General features: G+C 41.0%; 1 protein-coding gene across 2 annotated transcripts; it reads left to right on the top strand.

Moving 5' to 3' along the window:
• The first annotated feature begins 1,160 nt into the window (after window positions 1-1,160).
• On the top strand, window positions 1,161-20,672 carry UPF3B (UPF3B regulator of nonsense mediated mRNA decay). Of its 2 annotated transcripts, XM_003806398.4 has the most exons (11): window positions 1,161-1,468; window positions 2,363-2,469; window positions 2,632-2,738; window positions 9,356-9,454; window positions 11,350-11,460; window positions 12,923-12,966; window positions 13,443-13,625; window positions 14,013-14,051; window positions 16,170-16,330; window positions 16,646-16,940; window positions 19,667-20,672. In XM_003806398.4, exons 1-11 carry the CDS (start codon window positions 1,313-1,315, stop codon window positions 19,814-19,816), a joined length of 1,452 nt encoding a protein of 483 aa, XP_003806446.1. In that variant the 5' UTR covers window positions 1,161-1,312; the 3' UTR covers window positions 19,817-20,672. The 2 variants fall into 2 exon arrangements, with proteins under 2 accessions (XP_003806446.1, XP_003806445.1); XM_003806397.4 differs by lacking the exon at window positions 14,013-14,051.
• The last annotated feature ends 2,234 nt before the right edge of the window (window positions 20,673-22,906 follow it).

Raw genomic sequence — 22,906 nt, 5'->3', positions numbered from 1 at the left:
CGCCCTGCTAATTTTTTTTTGTTTTTAGTAGAGACGGGGTTTCGCCAAGTTAGCCAGGCTGGTCTCGAACTCCTGACCTCAGGTGATCCACCCACCTTGGCCTCCTAAAGTTCTGGGATTACAGGCGTGAGCCACCACGCCTGGCCGACTGATCTGCTTTCTATCACTGTGGTTTTATTTTTCTAAAATTTCATATAAATGGAATTGTACAACATGTACTCTGTGTCTAGATTCTGTCACTCAACATAATCACTGTTAGATTCACATTTGGATTGTTTCCAGTTTGGAGTTATTATAAATAATGTAAAATTGGCCCTTTTTAAGTGAAGATGGTGATCGCAACTAAATCAAGTTGGGTTTTATTTTTATTCCCCTCCCTGTGGGACATCAGTACCTGGGGAGAAGGATCCTTTTGCTAAAATAAGGTGATGAAAACAAATCTTGTATATTTTAGTCATATTACTCCTTTAAATATCAGTATCTTGTGTTTATTTATTATTATCCTTCTTTTTTATATACAGGGTCTCGCTCTGTCGCCCAAGCTGGAGTGCAGCGGCGCGATCATGGCTCACTGCAGCCTCGAATTCCTGGGCTCAAGATCCTCTCTTCTCAACCTTCCCGAGCAGCTGGGACTACAGGCGTGCGCCACTGAACTCGGCTAATATTGTAGTATTTACTAAGTATCTGTAAATCCTAATCAATATAAGGAAAATAAAGTTTTTTAAATGTTAGGCTTTTTCTTTTAGTTGTAGGAAAATAAATGCTAAAGCCTCTGAATTCAATGATAAAAAATACAAGTCGCTCCCCTAGTGAGGCAAAATTTGGACGGCATTGAGTTTATCTGATGGAAACTAAGCGTGCAGAACCTATCTTTCGACCTGGAAAACTCTGAAGATGAAAGGATTCGATTTACTCACAAACAGGGACCCTGAGATAGCTCTGGCTCCTGAACGCCCAACAAAAGCGGGTAGCTGCTTTGTATGCCGGGATTTGTAGTCCCCGACAGAGTCACTTCAAGATGGCGGAGTTGCTAATGACGCGCGAAGGGGCGGGCCCCGAGGGAGTCTGGGCCGCGAGGGGATTGGGTGGCGCAGGAACTTGGCGGGCGGGAAGTAAAAACCAGGTGTTAAAACCTTTGCACTGGGAAAGGCCCAAGTCTCGCGAGAGCTTGGCAGGACCCAACGGAACGTGGGGCCCGACTTATCACAAGGGGCATTTGTTGGGGGCGGAGCTTTGACGGGAGCTTTCCGGGAGCCGTTTGTGCCCGGGGTAGCCCCGTTCCGGCCAAGCCGCTTTAGCGGGGGACGTAGCCATGAAGGAAGAGAAGGAGCACAGGCCTAAGGAGAAGCGAGTAACCCTGTTAACCCCCGCCGGGGCCACAGGCAGCGGTGGTGGGACCTCGGGGGACAGCTCCAAGGGGGAAGATAAGCAGGATCGCAACAAGGAGAAGAAAGAAGCGCTGAGCAAGGTGCCCGGTCGGCCGCTGGCCCGGGAGAGGGCGGGACGAGTCCGCAGCGCGGGGAGAATGGCTGGGAATGGGGCTGCCCCCTTTCTCTCTCAGGTTCCCCTTCTATCTCTTCGCCTGAATGGAAGTCGCATCATCCTGGTTCATCCATTCACCCGAAATGGGGAGAGCCCCTCCCGGCCAAATCCTGGGTGGGGGTGAGGAAAAGGGGGGACTCCCCAAACGGGAAGGGTTTAGGTCAGAGCTGTGAGATGATAATGGGAGGGGAGAGCGACGGTGTAAAGAATGAGGAACTAAAGGTGTAATTGGGGAGAAATATTAAATAGTGAAGGAGACATGAGGGATGGGAATATTATTCATGGAGGCGAGTTGGGGGAGAGTGCAGGGTGATTAATGGTACAGGAGGGTAGATCGAGAGCATCCTATTTTGAGAGCAATGGGTGGATTTTTTGTATTCGTTAGAGTTTTGAATTCTTAAGTTCAATGGGCAAGGATTTTAAGATGTGTTGGACGTGGGAGAAACTTGTTACTAAATCAAGATTTCGTGGCACCCACAAAGACCAGCGTTGGCTTACTAATTTATTGCCACTAGATCTGTTAAAAAATGGGTGATCGAAAATGATGCACAAACCTGGTAAACTGCAGGGCTGCTGTAAAGAGCAAAACCTGCGATTTTTCCTTGCTCCAGGTGGTTCTCATTTCCAAGGGTTTTTTTAAACCGCGTTACTATTATGTTTGACTAATTCTGAGCATTGGGCTGCAGAAGAATATTTTCTCCTGGGTTTTTACAAGTGATCTCATATTTTAAAGCCCAGCCTTCTTCAGGAACTGTGATTCTTTCAGGTATGACAGAAAATTGATTTGTACTAATTTTATTTTCCTTATGCATTTCTTAAGGTGGTAATTCGAAGATTACCTCCCACTTTGACCAAGGAGCAGCTTCAGGAACATCTTCAACCTATGCCTGAGCATGATTATTTTGAGTTTTTTTCTAATGATACGAGGTAAAAAAAAAAAAAGGAAAGGGGTAAATGAAAAAGATTTCTTTCATTCTTTTTATCCTACTGTTTTTCATTTGATTTTTGAGCTTGTCTTTAATATATGCATACTTGTAATCGGGCCAGACACCTGCAAGTACATTTACGTAATTGCTTTCCTCTCTGCAGTTTGTATCCTCATATGTATGCCAGAGCATACATCAACTTTAAAAACCAAGAGGACATTATTTTGTTCAGGGATCGCTTTGATGGTTATGTATTCCTTGACAATAAAGGTGAGTCCTGGTAACTGAAGTAAAAAGGGAATTTCTTTGTCATTTGTATGTTTAAGACAACTCGTGCATTGCGTTGCTTCCTAGAGTTTTACACATTTAATAAGCTTATTGCAGTCTTATAAATAGACGTGACTTTTCACAGTCCTTGGTTATTTTTATTAACCTAGTATTTTTTAAGTTTGATCAACTGAGTGAAATTGCAACTGTTTTCTCCTCGTGTGACACATTTTTTGCCCTGGCTTAAACCTGCTGTTTTGACTGTAGAATTTCAGCCGCAGTACTGATAAGTGACTCTTAAACTTGTTTGATAAGTTTTAAATATTTACTTCTTATTTTGCTTCAAGGACAAACATTTATTTAATTCAAATCCATTAAGCCAACAGTTCCCAATTGGGATACTCTTTAACATTCTCACAAAGTTGTATATAATTAAAACATGAAACTTGATACATCTCGGCCTGGTGTGGTGGCTCACGCCTGTTATCCCAGCACTTTGGGTTGCCGAGGCAGGTGGATCACGAGGTCAGGAGATCGAGACCAGCCTGGCCAACGTGGTGAAACCCCATCTCTACTAAAAATACTAAAAAAATTAGCCAGGCGTGGCGGTCCACGCCTGTAATCCCAGCTACTTGGGAGGCTGAGGCAGAAGAATCGCTTGAACCTGGGAGGCAGAGGTTGCAGTGAGCTGAGATCACGCCACTGCACTCCAGCCTGGCGACAGAGCGAGACTCTGTCTCAAAATCAAAAAAAAGAAACTTGATACATCTCTTACTTTATATCCAGAAAGGTCCAGTCTATAGGGAAGACACATTTCTACTTTAACACTCTATTATCTGCTACCTACATTTAGCCAGAGAATATCTAAGCTGCCATTTGCCACTTTTCTTTTTGGTTTGCAATTATAGGTAGATAGTGTGTCTTCTTGTTTTGTTTTGTTTTTTTCAATATTACTTCAAAGTTGGTAAAAATTAAATTTTTGTCAGGGACTATGCCAGTAAAAATTGGATTGCCACTGTTTGTCCAACTTTTATTAATCTCCCCAAGCCAGCTATTTTTCCACTCCAACTATTTTATTCCAGTAGATATTTAAGTAGATTCTAGTTACTTAGCCTGGAAATCCGAGTTGTGTTTAATTTTTTCCTTTTTTAAAAATCTCTTACATGTAAGTTATGAATCTTGTCAATTTATTGTTTATCTTTTGAGATAGGGTCTCCACCCAGGCTGGAGTGCTGTGGCGCAATCACAGCTCACTGCAGCCTGGAATTCCTGGACTCAAGCAATCCTCCCACCTCGGCCTCCTGAGTAGCTGGGACTACAGATGTATGTCACCATGCCTGGCTAATTTTCTTTAAATTTTTTATAGAGATGGGGTCTCACTACATTGCCCAGGCTGGTCTTGAACTCCTGGGCTCAAGTGATCCCCCCCTCCACCTCAGCCTCCCAAAGTGCTGGGATTACAGGTGCGAGCCACCATACCCAGCTCAACACCACTTATTAAAGAGACTATCCTTTCCTCATTGTGTTTTTTGTTTGTTTGTTTGTTTTGTTTTGTTTTTAAATCTTAGAGACAAGGTCTGCTTATGTTGCCCAGGCTGGATTTTATTGTTTTTTTTTAATATCTTGTTCACCTAGCCTTAAACTGTCACACTTTATGTCCTCATCACTTAATGCCTAGACAACCACTGTCTCTAAACTTACAGGATTTTCCATTTTTTTCATTCTTGTATAATTCAGTCTATTATATTGCCATGAAATTAATCTTTTTGAAAATAATGATTTAAATTAACAGTTGGGGGAAAAAGTCCAAACTCCTTAGCCTGGTAGTCAGGGTCCTCCATATTCTGGCCTCACTTCTGTTTCTTCAGCCTGTCTTCCACGATTTCCCTCTGTTTCAGTCTGGTTTATCTATTCCTTCTCAAATATATCACAGTTTTGTTTTTTGGTTTTTATTTTTGTTTTTTTTCTTTTTCTTCTCTCTCTCTCTCTTTTTTTTTTTTTTTTTTTTGAGACAGAGTCTTAACTCTGTCGCCCAGGCTGGAGTACAGTGGCACAATCTTGGCTCATTACAACCTCCGCCTCCTGGGTTCAAGCAATTCTCGTTCCTCAGCCTGCCGACTTAGCTGGGATTACAGGTGTGTGCCACCACGCCCAGCTAATTTTTGTAATTTTAGGAGATGGGGTTTCACCATGTTGGCCAGGCTGGTCTCAAACTCCTGGCCTCAAGCAATCCACCCGCCTCAGCCTCCCAAAGTGCTGGGATTACAGGCGTGAGCCACCATGCCTGGCCTAATATATCACAGTTTTGAAGCTAATCTGATTCTCTACTCACTGGGATTCCCAACATAATTTTTCCTCCATGACTGCTTTGCAGTGCCTTCTGGTCAATTCTGTTTATTTTTATTTTTTTGCTTATGTCTACATGCCAATGATTTAAGGATAGGATACCTTGTTTTTGACATTCTGTGACAGGGTGCTTGTGAATTTTTTTCCCATTAGTCACTTGGGGTTTTTGTATTGAAATATAACTCACCTATAATAAAATTCATCCTCTTAAAGCGTACAATTCAGTGGTTTCTGGTATATTCACAAGGTAGTACAACCATCAGTACTAATTCCAGAATGTTTTCATCCCTCCAAAAAGAAACCCATATCTATTAGTAGTTACCTCCCATTCTCTCCCTCCAGCCCCTGGCAACCACTAATCTACTTTATGTATCTATGATTTCCCTCCATTTCATATAAATGTAATCATACAATATGTGGTCTTTTCTGACTGGCTTCTTTTACCTAGCACAATGTTTTCAAGGTCCATCCATGTTGTAACATATAACATATATCATTACCTCATTCCTTTTGCATTTTTAAAAATTGTAAAAATATACGTAACATAAAATTTACCATCTTAACCATTTTAAGTGTACAGTTCAGTAGCATTAAGGTATATTCACACTGTTGTGCAACAATCTTGGGAACTTTTTCATCTTGAAAAACTGAAACTCTTTACCCATTAAACAACTCCTTATTTCCCTTCCTCCAGCCCCTGGCAACCACCATTATACCTTGTGTCTGTATGAGTTTCACTACTGTAGGTACCACATATAGGTGGAAACATACAGTGTCTGTCTGGCTTATTTCATTTAGCATAATATCTTCAAGGTGTATCCATGTCGTAGCATGTGTCAGAATTTTCATCTTTTTTTTTTTTTTTTTTTTGAGATGGAGTCTCACTTTGTTGCCCAGGCTGGAATGCAGTGGCGCGATCTCAGCTCACTGCAACCTCTGCTTCCTGGGTTCAAGCAATTCTCCAGCCTCAGCCTCCCAAGTAGCTGGGATTACAGGTACCCACCACCACACCTGGCTAATTTTTTTGTATTTTTGGTAAAGATGGGGTTTCACTGTGTTGGCCAGGCTAGTTTCAAACTCCTGACCTGAAGTGACATGCCTGCCTCAGCCTCCCAAAATGCTAGGAATTACAGGCATGAGCCACTGCCCCCAGCCTCATTTTTAAGACTAATATTCCAGTATATGTATATACCACATTTTGTGTATCCATTCATCTGTCAAGGGGTATTCGAGTTGCTTCCACTCCTGGCTATTGTGAACAATATTGTTATGAACACAGATGTGCAAATATTCGAGTCCTTGTTCTCACTGCTTTTGGATATATACCGAGAAATGGAATTTCTGGAGTCATTTGGTAATTCTATTTTTATTTTATTATTTATTTATTTTGAGACAGAGTCTCTGTCATACAGGCTGGAGTGCAGTGGCACGATCTTGGCTCACTGCAACCTCCACCTCCCAGGTGCAAGCAATTCTCCTGCCTCAGCCTCCCAAGTATCTGGGATTACAGACACCTGCCACCACACCCTGCTAATTTTTTATGTTTGTGGTAGAGACGGAGTTTCACCATGTTGGCCAGGCTGGTCTCAAACTCCTGACCTCAAGTGATGTGCCCACCTCGGCCTCTCAAAGTGCTGAGGTTACAGGTGTGAGCCACTGTGCCCTGCCGGTAGTTCTTTTTTGTTTTGTTTTGTTTTTTTGAGATGGAATTTTGCCCTCATTGCCCAGGCTGGAGTAAGTACAATGGCGCGATCTTCCCTCATTGCAACCTCCACCTCCTGGGTTCAAGCAATTCTCCTGCCTCAGCCTCCTGAGTAGCTGGGATTACAGGTGCCCACCACCACACCCAGCTAATTTTTGTATTTTTAGTAGAGATGGGGTTTTACCATGTTAGTCAGGCTGGCCCAATAATTCTATTTTTAATGTTTTATGGAACTGCCATACTGTTTTCCATGCAGCTGCATCATTTTACATTCCCACCAATACATGAGTGTACCAGTTTCTCCACATCTTTGTCAACACTTGTTATTTTCTGCTTTTTGATAGTAGTCCTCCTAATAGGCGTGAGATGATACCTCATTGTGGTTTTGATTTGCATTTCCCTAATGACTAGTAATGTGGAACATATTTCCATATGCTTGTTAGCCATTTGTATATTATCTTTGAAGAAATGTCTATTCAAGTCTTTTGACCATTTTTTAAATTGGGTTATTTGGTTTTTTGTTGTTGAGTTATAGGAGTTCTTTATATATTCTCGATATTACCCCTTATCAGATAATATAATTTGCAAATATTTCTCCCATTCCATGGGTTGCCTTTTCACTCTGTTGATTGTGTCTTTTGATGCATAGAAGTTTCTAATTTTGACATAGTCCAATTTATCTATTTTTTACTTTTTTTAAATAAGAGATATACTTTATATTTTTGTTTTATTGTGGTAAGAACACTTAACATGAGATCTACCCTCTGTATTTTTACTTTTGTTGCCTATGCTTTTGGTGTCCTGGTGTATTTTTCTTAAGTGTTAACAGATTTTTCCCCAGCTTTATTGAGCTATAATTGACAAATAAAATAATATATATTTAAATTTTACTATGTAATAATTGTTTTTTCTTTTTTCTTTTCTTTTTTTTTTTTTTTTTTTTAACCAGGCTGGAGTGCAGTGGCACAATCTCAGCTTACTGCAACCTCCGCCTCCCAGGTTCAAGTGATTCTCTTGCCTCAGTCTCCCAAGTAGCTGGGATTACAGGCGTGCACTACCATGCCTGGCTAATTTTTGTATTTTTTTTTATTTTTATTTTTATGTATTTATTTTTTTGAGACGGAGTCTTACTCTGTCGCCCAGGCTGGAGTGCAGTGGCATGATCTCGGCTCACTGCAATCTCTGCCTCCTGGGTTCAAGTGATTCTCATGCCTCAGCCTCCAGAGTAGCTGGGATTGCAGGCACGTGCCACCACGCCCAGCTAATTTTTGTGTTTTTAGTAGAGACAGTGTTTCACCATGTTGGCCAGGCAGGTCTCAAACTTCTGACCTCAAGTGATCCTCTCATCTCGGCCTCCCAAAATGCTGGGATTATAGGCATAAGCCACCATGCCCAGCCCAACGTGATAATTTTATATATGTATACATTATGAAATGTATGCATTATGAAATGCATACCATAATGTATACACGTATACATTATGAAATGCATACATAATGTATACACATATACATTATGAAATGCATACATAATGTATACGTGTATACATTATGAAATGCATACATAATGTATACACGTATACATTATGAAATGCATACATAATGTATACACGTATACATTATGAATGCATACATAATGTATACACGTATACATTATGAAATGCATACATAATGTATACGTGTATACATTATGAAATGCATACATAATGTATACATATATACATTATGAATGCATACATAATGTATACATATATACATTATGAAATGCATACATAATGTATACATATATACATTATGAAATGCATACATAATGTATACATATATACATTATGAAATGTATACATAATGTATACATATATACATTGTGAAATGTATACATAATGTATACATATATACATTGTGAAATGTATACATAATGTATACATATATACATTGTGAAATGTATACAATCAAGTTAACACATTCATCACCTCACATAACACATCACCTCAAATAGTTACACTTTTAAAAAATAACAGCTTTATTGAGATATAATTCACATGTCTGAAATAGTCATCCTTTTAAAGTATACAGTTCAGTGAATTTTAGTATATTCATAGGCTTATGAGCCTATCACCACAATCTAAATTTAGAACATGTTCATCACCCCTAAGAGAAACCCCACCCATTAGTTGTCACTCCTCATTCTTCTCACCACTTCTACCCCAAACTCCAGGCAGCTACTACTCTATGTTCTGTCTCTATAGATTTGCCTATTTTGGAGATTTCTAACATTTTTAAATGAAAAATAGTTTGTAGGGTCTTTTTCACATTAAAATATCACATTTTATAAGTTGAATTGATATGAATATTTTACTTCCATGCCTTGTTGTTTCACTATGTTATCAGTGTGAATTTGTGGCTCCTTTTGTAGTATGTTGATTATGGTTGTGCCAGTGTGCTTTATGCCTTTGGGAGACCCTCTTCAGATGACTGCCATCAAAAGAGTCATAGAAAGCAATGGGTTGATTCCCTTATATCCACTTTTGACATTTTCTTTGTTATAGCAAGTGTGGTATTTTTTTTCTAAACAGGTCAGGAATATCCCGCTATAGTAGAATTTGCACCTTTTCAAAAAGCTGCGAAAAAGAAGACTAAGAAAAGAGATACCAAAGTCGGGACTATCGATGATGGTACAGTATAGCTCTAATTATATAATGCTATTGCTGTGGGGTTTTTAAAAATAATATCTTTGTGAGAGTTAATTCGACCCCAAAATTTTAAATTAGAAAATATACAAAATAAAGTAAGTGAGAAATGTTATTTGCCGATGGAAGCTTTGCTTAATTGTTAGACTAGAGAGAGTTTCTTGCACAGAATCTCTGCTCTCTTTGGCTAGGGCATTTCATTCTTCAACCATTGAACAATATAATGTTGACTATTGAGTAACAAATCACCATAGATTTATTGATTAGAAGATAGTGGAAAGGCCAGGCGTGGTGGCTCATGCCTATAATCCCAGTACTTTGGGAGGCCAAGGCGGGCGGATCATCTGAGATCAGGAGTTTGATACCAGCCTGACCAACATGGAGAAACCCTGTCTCTACTAAAAATATAAAATTAGCCGGGTATGGTGGTGCATGCCTGTAATCCCAGCTATTCGGGAGGCTGAGGCAGGAGAATCGCTTGAACCCAGGAGGCGGAGGTTGCAGTGAGCTGAGATCACACCATTGCACTCCAGCCTGGGCAACAAGAGCGAAACTCCATCTCAAAAAAAAAGAAAAAGAAAATAGTGGAAAAAAATCAGGTTTCAAAGTTTAACAGGTGCTTCTTGAGGCCTCACTATTTTTATGATTATTTATTTGACTTTTGGTTTCCATTATATTTATAAAGAAGAAGGTTTGAACTGTCATGGGAAAATTTCCATACCCAGGTAACTTTGTATAAAGTAGCTGAAGTTGTCACTCCTATTTTCTGGTCTTTGGATATACAGTTAGCTACACACATAGTATTAGGTTGAACAGGAATAGAAGAACTGAGGCCAGGTGCGGTGGCTCACTCCTATAATCCCAGCACTTTGGGAGGCCAAGGCGGGCAGAGTTGCTGAGGTCAGGAGTTCGAGACCAGCCTGGCCAACATGGTGACACCCCATCTCTACTAAAAACACAAAAATTAGCTAGGCATGGTGGCGGGCACCTGTAATCCCAGCTGTTTGGGAAGCTGAGGCAGAAGAATCGCTTGAACCCGGGAGGCGGAGGTTGCAGTGAGCTGAGACCGCACCATTGCACTCCAGCCTGGGCAACAAAAGCAAAACTCCGTCTCAAAAAAAAAAAAAGAAAGAAAGTAATACAAGGACTGAAAAACCAAAATAATTGCCATTTAAGGTACACTGGCTCCAGATTTTGAGACTTCTGTAATGTTACGTTAGATAGCTGTTACACAACTCTTTATGTTGGATAAGGACTAGGACCATATTTTATATCAGACTGTTACTTTAGAATCATCTAGTTTAATTTCCATCATTTGTTACTATTACAGGTATTTTATAAAGAAAACACAGTAAGGACTCAATAACACATAGCTGTGATACTGGTTTTATTACAGATTTAGATCTGGAAGACTTGATCAAGTGACACATAGAAACAAGCAATATAATGGCTTAGATGTGTCACCCTTTCTGATGTTAGAGGTCTAGGAGAGAACGCCAGGAATTCCCATCACCTCAAGTGCCACATCTAGGACTTCTCTCTAATTTATCTTTTTGGAACACCTAACTTAGTTTAGTAGGACAGTGACTTTTAAAAGCAAACTATGTAATACCCCTACTGGTTCTGTTATAATGCATGGCGTCTCATTTTTCCTGACCCCATGTTATACCAGATTCCTATAGTGAGTATCAGTGATAGGAGTCCTGAGAGCAAGTGACCAATTAAGCTCTAAATAGTCTACCTTGTGGGTATGGTTTAGTTTTTTTTTATCTTCCACGAAGTAAAAAATTATCTTCTTTGATAAGTCAGTATCCTAGATAATGTCTTCTTTTTTTGTTTAAAGTCTATTATATTTTCTGTTTCCTTAAATGATTATTTAGATCCTGAATATAGAAAGTTTTTGGAAAGTTATGCCACAGATAATGAGAAAATGACATCTACTCCAGAGACACTGCTAGAGGAAATAGAAGCAAAAAATAGAGAATTAATAGGTAAGTGGGCAAAAAGAATCAGGGCAACAGCCTTTTCATCACAGTACCTAAGTCTCCTACCTCCATCAGTTGCTAGCTGTGTGACTTCGGGGAAGTTACTAGTTTCTCTGAGACTGTTACTGTAAAATGCAGATGGTAATACCTGCCTCACAGCATTATGAGAATCCATTAATGTGGGAAAAATTCTTTGACCTATTTAGTTTCACACAAATGTAATATAAATACAAAAAGTTCGATGACTGATAAGGAATGTTTAGACAGTGGTAAGCCTTTGAAGGTCAATTGGTATTTCCTAGTAATAAGTTCATATTCCTAAAAAAATTTTGACTTGAAAATACGAAAAAATGAAATTAGTTACTGCAAAATTGAAAACTACTTGAGGAATTCTAGCTTGGATCTTGGTTCTCAGTAATAGGCTGTCACTACTGTATCAGTAGCTCTAAACATGAGCATAATCTTTGACCCAGGATTTCTACTCAGGAATTTATCCTAAGGAATATGTGGGGTTTTTTTGTTTTTTTTGCTTGCTCGCTCGCTCGCTCGCGCGCGCGCTCTCTCTCTCTCTCTCTCTCTCTCTCTCTCTCTCTCTCTCTCTCTCTCTCTGTGTGTGTCTGTGTGTCTGTGTGTGTGTGTGTGTCTGTGTCTGTGTCTGTGTGTGTGTGTGATGGAGTCTTGCTCTGTCGCCCAGGCTGGAGTGCAGTGTCGCAATCTCGGCTCACTGCAACTTCCGCCTCCTGGGTTCAGGCGATTCTGCCGCAGTCTCCCGAGTAGCTGGAAGTACAGGTGTCCGCCACCATGCCCGGCCAATTTTGTATTTTTAGTAGAGCCGGGGTTTCACCATGTTGGCCAGGCTGATCTCGAACTCCTGACCTCAAGTGATCCGCCTGCCTTGGCCTCTGAAAGTGCTGGGATTACAGGCATGAGCCACTGTGCCCGGCCAGGAATATGTGTTTTAAGATGGCTGTAAGGCTAATAGCTTATTCAGAATGTTGAAAATGAAAAATATTCTTCCAAAACTTGACTTTTATTAATAGATGGATAGTACAAGCCTATTTCTGGTAACTTTCTTAGAATAAATTCCCAGAAGTGGAATTATGGGGTCAAAAGGATTAGATATTTTTAGCCCCTTCCCCCCAACTTCTTCCAGTTGAACAAGTTTACACTCCTATCAGTAAAACAAGAGAATGTCCCAAGTACTTAATTCTCATCAGTTGGGAATGACTCTTTTAATAAATTATTTTGTTGTTTTAATTTGAATTTCTTCACTTTTTAAAAGGTATTTTAATCCCGTATTGTTGAAATCGAATGCTGTAAAACTTCTTTCTGATATTACAATTGTGATCTTTCTGCATAAGGGGTGTACACGTTTTCCCACCTTGGGTGGTTGGCAGGGAATGTCAGAAAATGGAATCGTTTCTAGGGGTTGACAAGTATGATTAATAATCTGTTTACATTTATTTAGCTAAAAAGACAACCCCACTTTTGAGCTTCCTGAAAAACAAGCAGGTAAATCTTTTGTCTTTATAGTTCTCTCAATACTTTAATTTCATTGCTTTGCATTCTATAAACATTTTAAGAGCATTGGGTTTCTAGAGGAGAAATAGCTGCTTTTTCCACCATTACTCTTTAAGGATTTGCCTTCTTGGTCTCACTCTCTGGCCTGCTCCTTCACTCTGGTTGTTGGACCAGGAGTTCACTCTACAAACCTGGAATGTTCTTAGGTTGTCCCAGAGACACTCATTTGATATTCTGAAAGCCTCTGGAGAGATAGTAAGGCAGCAGTGGAAGACTAATATTAGCAGGTCCTGGTCTTCATTGTCTTTCGTTTTCTGGGTGGAGTGGGGATAACGGTGGTAGAATGCCACTTTGTAGAAAGTAGGAAGGAAAGATTATTCAGTTGGGGCCTACCATGACTTCAGGATTTATTAGGGTTTTGGTGATGATTATTTTATTTGAAGGCTTGTGTTGATGTTTCTTTCTAGAGAATGAGAGAAGAAAAGAGAGAAGAAAGAAGGAGGAGAGAAATAGAAAGAAAAAGACAAAGAGAAGAAGAGAGGAGGAAATGGAAAGAAGAAGAGAAACGAAAAAGGAAAGATATAGAAAAGCTAAAGAAGATAGACAGAATTCCAGAAAGGGACAAATTAAAGGATGAACCAAAGATTAAGGTATAAGAATGTTGAAACTGACTGCATGTTGCTAAAAATTGCACGTATCTACTTCTTTATGCATGCGTCTTGTGTTGGTGTAAATGAATTTTTTGTTTTGTTTTTGTTCTCTTTTGGGGGGAAGTGATCCAATAAAAATCTTTCCTGTAATAGTATTAGTTTTTAAATTTAAGATCATTTAAAAGGATAAAGTAGTATGTTATTTCTTCAGTGCAGATCTGTGTTGTTTTTGTCATTGAAAATGTTGGATTTTTAGACTATTGTCCTCTAAATTCATAGTAAATGAGGGCTTAGGGCTGGCTGGCATGATTTATGGGTTTTTTTCAGCTTTTTCTTCATAATTGATACATGAAGTTACCTCATCTGTTTGTTTTCCACTGTCTTCAGGTACACAGGTTTCTGTTACAAGCTGTGAATCAGAAAAATGTAAGGACCAAGTACATGATACAGAGCATCTAGTATCATGTCACACACACAGGTCTTAGCTAATAAGTCCTTTTGGTGGTGGTGGTGGTAGTGTTACTTGTTGAAAACCCCTTCAGGTTGACTTGAGTCTTATTAAAAGCTGAGCTATTTTATTATAAATTTCTACTTTAAAAGGAAGCCCAGGTGACTTCCTGATGCTCTGCTGTGTGCCCAGAAGCTTCATTGACCTACAGCCAGAGGACAACCATGCCTATATAGTTCTTTCTCATCTTCTTATATGCTTCTCATAACTGGCTGCCTTGTGGGAGGACTAGGGATAAATACCCTGCAATATGTGCCTTTCCCTCTCACATGACTCCCGTAGTATCTTCCTGCATATATCTGGGAATCTGTGAGCAGCAGATTCGGATTCATGCATTGCATTTGGGAAGAAGAAAACCTGCAGAAAGATCCCAACCTTGCCACTTCCCTTCTAAGGGCATGGCTTGGGCAGCCCTTGTTTCAACATATTTCCTGGGGAAGTACTAGTACCTAGTACTTCAGATAAAGTCAAAGAAAATCTCACAGAGAGGGTGGCAGGGTCTCCTTATTTTATTTCCTGAAAACTCAGCAGTTTATGTAGCAAGGGTTCCCTAAGTCTCTACGGGGCTCATTACTGGTGATGAGGGGCTTGGGGGAGGATGGAGTTTCTCATCTTAATTCTTTCCAGCAATCTCTCTGTCTGCTATGCCACAAGTGACTTGACTTGCTATTCCTAACAATCAGCAAGGCAGAAGGTAGAGCCAGCCATGCTAGAGACATTCATTAATGTTCTTATTAGAGTAATGAACACCTTGGTTTCTAATAAGGATGTTCATTGGAGAAATAAGAGCACTTCCAATGAAACCTGCACATGGTATCCTCATTTTACACTGGTGCCTTCTCAGTGTCCATTTTGGACTCACCATTTGCAGTGGCTGTCTGTGTGCCAAAATGCTTTGTGCTTATGTCTTGTGGTGCTTTGCCTTTTGCTTAGTAATTTACATGATGCCTTCACCCTGAGATGAACCTTGTGTGATACCTTCACTCTGAGACTTGAAATTCTTCTATTTTGCCTAAGAATCTCTCTGATTATCCGACACTTGGAGGTATTCTCGAGAGATTCATAGCAGCGATGTAAAAAACAATGGCATTTTTGAACATGCGTAAATATGGCATTAAATACAGAGTTCCTACTCAGTAGAGATGGAACTTCACTATTTGGTTGTATACAGCCTTTAGATTTTTAAATCAAATGCCAAATAATTCTTGTTATTAATCTCTAATGGCAAGATAATTGTACCATCATAAGTATGTTATTCTCAGGCTCAAGGCAAAATTATTCCTGCAATGGATCTCTCCTTTGGTGACCAAGGTATTTGTCATTCCAAGTACTACATAAAAACAGTCCCAACAGAAACGATCTGCCTATCACTTAAAATTTGTGGGCTGTTTCCCATTAAGTTATATCAACATGCTGGTTTGCTACAGAAGCATACTTTGAAGTATGCATTGGTTCACTTAAAGGTTGACCCATTTAAAGCCAAAGGAAGCCGGGCACAGTGGCCCACACCTGTAATCCCAGCACTGTGGGAGGCCGAGGCAGAAGGATGGTGTGAGCCCAGAAGTTTGAGACCAGCCTGGGCGACATGATGAGACCTTGTCTCTACAAAAAAATTTAAAAATTAGCCATATGTGGTGGTGTGCATCTGTTGTCCCAGCTACTCAAGAGGCTGAGGCAGGAGGACCACTTAAGCCCAGGAGGTCAAGGTTGCGGTGAGCCATGTTCATGCCACTGCACTCCAGCACGGGCAACAGAGTAGTGAGACCCTGCCTCAGAATAAAAGCCAAAGGAGTCTTGATCCTATTGCCACAAAGTGATTAAACCACTTCATTCAAGTGGATAACACTTTAACATTAATAGCATCCTTTTAGTAAATTACTACTCTTGTGCACTAGTTGTTCACCTGAAAGATCTAGTGTACCTACAGAGATAGGGGGCCTTGTCTAGTCTAAATTTTAAATATTTGGTATACTGGGTTTTTAATAGAAGATAGTGTCCCAGCCTTCAAAATAAAAATAAACATTTTATCTTTAAAGCTGCTCAAGAAGCCAGAAAAAGGGGATGAAAAAGAATTGGACAAAAGAGAAAAAGCCAAGAAATTGGACAAAGAGAATCTCAGTGATGAAAGAGCCAGTGGGCAAAGTTGTACATTGCCCAAGCGTTCTGATAGCGAACTTAAAGATGAAAAACCAAAGAGGTCAGTAGTCAAGGACTCTTTGTTATGTTTGATTTATACATGCTAGTTTTGCTGCTATGTCCTGGACATGTACCTGAATTAAGATAAGCTGTTTTATGCAGGGCAGGGGGATGAGGAGGAACGGTTTCAGAATATTCTTGTATCTTAATCTGGGTGAATGGTTTTGGGGTTTTGTTCCTTCTTAAAACACTAGTATTTTTCACTCTGCTCTAAAAGTGCAACCTCATTGCAGGGACCAAATCAGAATCACAGTGTTCCTGCATTTGTGATTACAAGATCTTTCAGGGTTCTGTCTCAGATTTGTTTTTCATGCAGACCTGAAGACGAGAGCGGCAGAGACTACAGGGAGAGGGAACGGGAATATGAACGAGATCAGGAGCGCATACTTCGAGAAAGAGAGAGGCTGAAGCGGCAAGAAGAAGAGCGCCGTAGGCAGAAGGAGCGCTATGAGAAAGAGAAGACTTTTAAGAGAAAAGAAGAAGAAATGAAAAAAGAGAAAGACACACTTCGGGATAAAGGAAAGAAGGCTGAAAGTACAGAATCAATAGGCAGCTCAGAAAAAACTGAAAAGAAAGAAGAAGTGGTCAAGAGAGATCGAATAAGAAACAAGGTGCTGCTTGTCATTAAACTTGTTTATGAGGGTTTTTTTCCCTTTTCCTGCAAGTGTAAAGAAAGTGTAAAGGGCACTGTTATTATAGAATTTTTAAAGGGGAACTTTAATCATCTGCAACTTTTTTTTTTTTTTTTTTTGAGACAGAGTCTGACTATGTTGCCCAGGCTGGAGTGCAGTGGCACAATCTCGGCTCACTGCAAGCTCCGCCTCCTGGGTTCACGCCATTCTTCTGCTTCAGCCTCCCAAGTAGCTGGGACTACAGGCGCCCACCACCACACCTGACTTATTTTTTTTGTATTTTTAGTAGAGACAGGGTTTCACCGTGTTAGCCAGGATGGTCTTGATCTCCTGACCTCGTGATCCACCTGCCTCAGCCTCCCAAAGTGCTGGGATTACAGGCGTGAGCCACCACGCCTGACCAACTTTTATTTCAGTCTTGGCTGGGCTTTTATTAACTTACTATAGAAACTGTAAACATACACAAAAGTAGAACAGAGAATAGTATGATGGGCCAGGTGCAGTGGCTCACACCTGTAATCCCAGCACTTTGGGAGGCTGAGGTGGGTGGATTGCTAGAGCCTAGGAGTTCTAGACCAGCCTGGCCAACATGGTGAAACCCCGTCTCTACTAAAAATACAAAAAATCAGCTGGATGTGGTGGCGCACACCTGTAATCTCAGCTACTCGGGAGGCTGAGGCAGAAGAATCACTTGAACCTGGGAGGTGGAGGTTGAGGTGAGCCGAGATCACGCCATTGTATTCTAGCCTGGGCAACAGAGCGAGATTCAGTCTCAAAAAAAAAACTGGCCGGGTGCGGTGGCTCACGCCTGTAATCCCAGCACTTTGGGAGGCCAAGACGGGCGGATCACAAGGTCAGGAGATCAAGACCATCCTGGCTAACATGGTGAAACCCCATCTCTACTAAAAATACAAAAAATTAGCCAGGCGTGGTGGTGGGCGCCTGTAGTCCCAGCTACTCGGGAGGCTGAGGCAGGAAAATGGCGTGAACCTGGGAGGCGGAGCTTGCAGTGAGCCGAGATCGCGTCACTGCACTCCAGCATGGGCAACAGAGCGAGACTCTGTCTCAAAAAAAAAAAAAAAATCGAATAGTATGATGAACTCCATGTACTGTACCCATCACCCAGCAGTTCATAGCCAACCTTCTTTCTATTCTACTTCATCCCTACCCCTACTAGATTATTTTCAAACAAACCCTGCACATAATTTCTTCCTTAAATACTTCAGTATATGAGATAAATACTCTATTAATATTACCCTAGTAGCATTTTCACACCAAAAAAAAACTAACAATAATTCCTTAACGTCCTGACTATTCAGTGTTCATATGTTCCCAATTGCTTCATTAATGTCTTTTTAAAATTATTTATTTATTTTTTGAGATGGAGTCTCGCTCTGTCATCTAGGCTGGAGTGCAGTGGCATGATCTCAGCTCACCACAACCTCCACCTCCCGGGTTCAAGTGATTCTCCTGCCTCAGCCTCCCGAATAGCTGAGACTACAGGCTCAAGCCACCATGCCCGGCTAATTTTTGTATTTTTAGTAGAGACAGGGTTTCACCATGTTGGCCAGGCTGGTCTCGAACTCCTGACCTCAGGTGATCCTCCCGCCTCAGCCTCCCAAAGTGCTGGGATTACAGGCATGAGCCACCGCGCCCAGCCTAATGTCTTTTTTTTAATAGGACCTAAACAAATTCCACAAATTATGCTTCCTTGAAATGTCTTCTTCAGTTCTCTTTTGTTTTTAGTTTATTTTTTGAGACAGAGTCTTGCTATGTCACCCAGGCTGGAGTGCAGTGGTACAATCTCAGCTCACTGTAGCCTCGACCTCCTGGGCTTAAGCCATCCCCCTACCTCAGCCTCCAGAGTAGCTGGGACTACAGGCATGCATCACCATGCCCAGCTAATTTTTAAGTTTTTTTGTAGAGATGAGGTCTCCTTATGTTGCTCAGGCTGGTCTCAAACTTTTGAGCTCAGCCGATCCCCTCAAAGTATTGGGAATAAAGGTATGAGCCACTGCACCCAGCCAAGTTTTCTTTTAATCTAAACAATTTCCCCTTCTCTTGTTTTCCTACCATTTGTTGCAGAAACCAATTTGTCTTGTAGGGCTTTTCCTGTTCTGAATTGGCAGATTACATCCCCATGCTGTTATTTAACGTGTTCCTCTATCTTCTGTGCTTCCTTTAAAACTGGCACTTAGAGCCTGGCATGATGGTTCATGCCTGTAATCCCAACAATTTGGGAGGCCAAGTCAGGAGGATCACTTAAGCCCAAGAGTTGGAAAGCAGCCTGGGCAACATAGGGAGAGCTTGTTTGTACTAACAATGTAAAAACAGCCCAGTGTGGTAGCGCGTGCCTATAATCCCAGTTACTAGGTACCTGAGGTGGGAGGATCGTTTGAGTCTAGAATGTCGAGGCTGCAATAAGCCTTGATCATCCCACTTGCTCTTCAGCCTGGGTGACAGGGTGAGGCCCTATCTCCAAAAAAAAATTTACCCAAGCATATAAAATAGTAATTACCAAATGGTTGCTTTTCTTTGGAGATGGAGAGAGGAAGTAGGCAAGTTGTCATTTACCATGCCCTCACATTTTTGGTCTTAAATGACTTCACTTGAGTATATATTCATACATAACTATGACTCTTAAAAATCCCATATAAAAGCTTAGTAGCATTGTTGTAACGGTAACATATTTTATTGTACTTCAGGATCGTCCAGCGATGCAGCTTTACCAACCAGGAGCTCGAAGCCGAAATCGACTCTGTCCCCCTGATGACAGCACCAAGTCTGGAGATTCAGCAGCAGAAAGGAAGCAGGAAAGTGGTATTAGCCATAGAAAAGAAGGAGGAGAGGAGTGATAAGTCCAGATGGCCTTAGGTGTCCTGACTGTCTAGGCAGCCAAAGAGCACACGTTAAGCAATCCAGAGGTGCCTTCAGGGCAAAGAATAGAGAGAAAGGGAGTCGCTGTGCTGGTGGGGTACACTGCAGAGGAGTAAGTCTTGTGTCAAAGCAGGAATCTGATCAGAGGTTCAGAATTGGAAGTACAATTTCATTGCTTTTGCAATTTCTACAAATTAATTTTAAAGTGCCAGAAAAAGGTGACGGCAAGGACATGCATTGCAATTTGCAGGGGGAATTGTCAAGTGAGGACTTCATCACATATGACACGAGAGAAAAGTAAGAGCTGGTTCTAATATCAAAAGCTGTTGTTCATCCCGAATTGAATTTTCTGAATTTGGGTGGAGCAGAGTCGCTTTGAAGCCTTGTTCCGATCTAATTCTATTGTATTGTTGATGATAAGTGTTGACATTGGGTAGTGTAGAAGCAACAAGCATGTCCTTGTAGTACAGGTACAGTGAAGGATAGAACACACTTTCGTTGATACAAAAATTTAAATAGTTATGTTACTTCTGTATCCAGTGTCCTAAAGTTTTAGGATTAGTTTTAGTTTTTTGTTTGCTTATATGAGCTTAGCATAAAGAATATTCTTAAACTTCGTGTTTTGTCGTCAGCATCTTTTCTATTAAGAGGTAAAATGTAGTCCTTGTTTGACTCTTGACAATCCAGTGTGTTTGATCTTAGGTCTCATGATCTGAGTGCATACCCTCTCCAGGAAGGAAACTGCACCAATGTCTATTCCTGTTAAATAGCAACTTTTAGTCTCAGCTTGTTTTGTTTTGATGTCAATAAATAGTAACAGCATTCAAGTGTGAAGCTAAGTGTGTTTATTAACTTTACTAAATAGCTATGAGTTTTGAGAAATTAAATTTTTGACATCTGACATCACTCACCTTCTGGTGAAGCCTAAGGGAGCTTTAACTCATGGCAGAAGGTGAAGTAGAAGCAGGCATCTCACCCAAAACTGTAAACAAAAGTAAGAGCTGGTTCTAAATAAAACAAATAAAAGTCTATTAATTTAAACATAAAATAGGCTGGATGCAGTGGCTCACGCCTGTAATCACAGCATTTTGGGAGGCCAAGGTGGGCGGATCACTTGAGGTCAGGAGTTCAAGACCACACTGGCCAACATGGTGAAACCCCGTCTCTACTAAAAATACAAAAATTAGCTGGGTGTGGTGGTTGGCGCCTGTAATCCCAGCTACTCGGGAGGCTGAGGCACGAGAATCGCTTGAGCCTGGGAGGTGGAGGTTGCAGTGAGTCAAGATTGTGCCTCTGCACTCCAGCCAGGGCAACAGAGCAAGACCCCATCTCTAAAATAATTTTTAAAAATTAGCTGGGCATAGTGGTGTGCACCTGTAGCCCCAGCTACTCAGGAGGCTGAGACTGGAGGATCACTTCAGTCTGGGAAGTCAAGGCTACAGTGAGCCATGATCACACCACTGCACTCCAGCCTTGGTTACAAAGTGAGACCCTGCCTCAAAAAATTAAAAAAAATAATAATTTAAAAATAAATATAAACTGTTAGAAACAATAGGAAAGCAAGTGTTTGATCAATTTCTGCCTCCTTTTGTTCAGATACATGTTTGATTTCTTTGGAAATAAAGGTAGTATGGAGACAACTCAGACCCTGGCTGTCTAAACAATATTTGAGCACCTCCTAGTATGTGTTGGCACTGACACTATGGTAGTGAACACAACGTGGTTGCTTTCTCATGATGCTTACAGCCATGGGGAGTTAGCTGCTCTGGTGGAGAGAAGTGATGCTAGGGGAAGGAGGCAGGAAAAATTGAAAGGGTGAGGGCAGTGGGGGTAGCTAGTTCCAGGGAAGTGAAAAAGGACGACTTGGGCATTCATGAAGCTTTAATGCCTTCAAAATCTGGAGGAACTGGAACTGGACCACCCTCCACAGCATGCATACGTAAGGTAGTCCGGAGACAGTAATTCAGCTTTGATTATAAAATTAAGATGTAACTTTCTATGGTATTCACAGATGTTATCTTTAATTCCATAGAGGAAAGGTTAAGGAGGTTTTGTAACCTTTTGTTGGTATAAAGAGTCCTGTATGTTACATGTTTTTGATGGCAGGGTGGGGGCAGGCTGCCTAGATTTTTCTTTACTGTCTCTGGGCTGTCCTTTATACTACAAAAATTTATTATACCAATTATATCATTATTCAAGGTAGCCAAGATTACACTTGGTAAATTCTTGGAAAGTGTATGCTGACAGCTATATACATAGGATTAGTCATCCTTAGAAATCTCACAAAAGGCCAGGCATGGTGGCTCATGCCTGTAATCCCAGCACTTAGGAAAGCCACAGTGGGTGGATCACATGGGGTCAGGAGTTTAAGACCAGCCAGGCCAACATGGCAAAAACCCGTCTCTACTGAAAATACAAAACTTATCCGAGTGTGGTGGTGGGCACCTGTAATCCCAGCTACTCTGGAGGCTGAGGCAGGAGAATTGCTTGAACCTGGGAGGCAGAGATTGCAGTGAGCCAAGATCATGCCACTGCAATCCAGCCTGGGCAACAGAGTGAGACTCCGTCTCAAAAAAAAAGGAATGAAATGGGCCAGGTGTGATGGCTCATACAGGTAATCCTAGCATTTAGAAGGCCAAGGCAAGAGGATCACTTAACTTCAGGAATTTGAGACCAGCCTGGGCAACATAGGGAGACCCCATCTCTACTAAAAATTTAAAAACATAGCCCAGTGTGGGAGAGTGTGCCTGCAATCCCAGCTGCTAGGGAGCTGACATGGGAGGATCGCCTGTATCTGGAATGTCAGGGCTGCAGTGAGCCGCAATTGTGCTACTTGCACTTCAGCCTGGGTGACACAGTGAGATCCTGTAAAAGAAATTTACCCAGGCTTATAAAATAATAATTACAAAATGGTTGCTTTTCGTTGGAGATGGAGAGAGGAAGTAGAGAAGTTGTCATTTACCGTACCCTCATATTTATGGTCTTAAATGACTGGGCTTTAGGATATATTAATATATAACTTATGATTCAGAAAATCCCATGTAAAAGCTTAGTAGCATTGTTGTAAC

The sequence above is a fragment of the Pan paniscus genome, chromosome X (genome assembly GCF_029289425.2).
Source record: "Pan paniscus chromosome X, NHGRI_mPanPan1-v2.0_pri, whole genome shotgun sequence".
NCBI classification, from domain to species: domain Eukaryota; kingdom Metazoa; phylum Chordata; class Mammalia; order Primates; family Hominidae; genus Pan; species Pan paniscus.
The sequence above is the reverse complement of the archived record's forward strand: the minus strand, read 5'-3'. Positions and strand labels throughout refer to the sequence as shown.

Excerpts from the sequence above, each read along its gene's own strand:
- UPF3B (XM_003806398.4), top strand. The coding sequence starts at position 1,313 with ATGAAGGAAGAGAAGGAGCACAGGCCTAAGGAGAAGCGAGTAACCCTG. Across the intron at positions 11,461-12,922 it reads AAAAAATAGAGAATTAATAG|CTAAAAAGACAACCCCACTT; the intron begins GTAAGTGGGCAA and ends ACATTTATTTAG. Across the intron at positions 12,967-13,442 it reads GCTTCCTGAAAAACAAGCAG|AGAATGAGAGAAGAAAAGAG; the intron begins GTAAATCTTTTG and ends GTTTCTTTCTAG.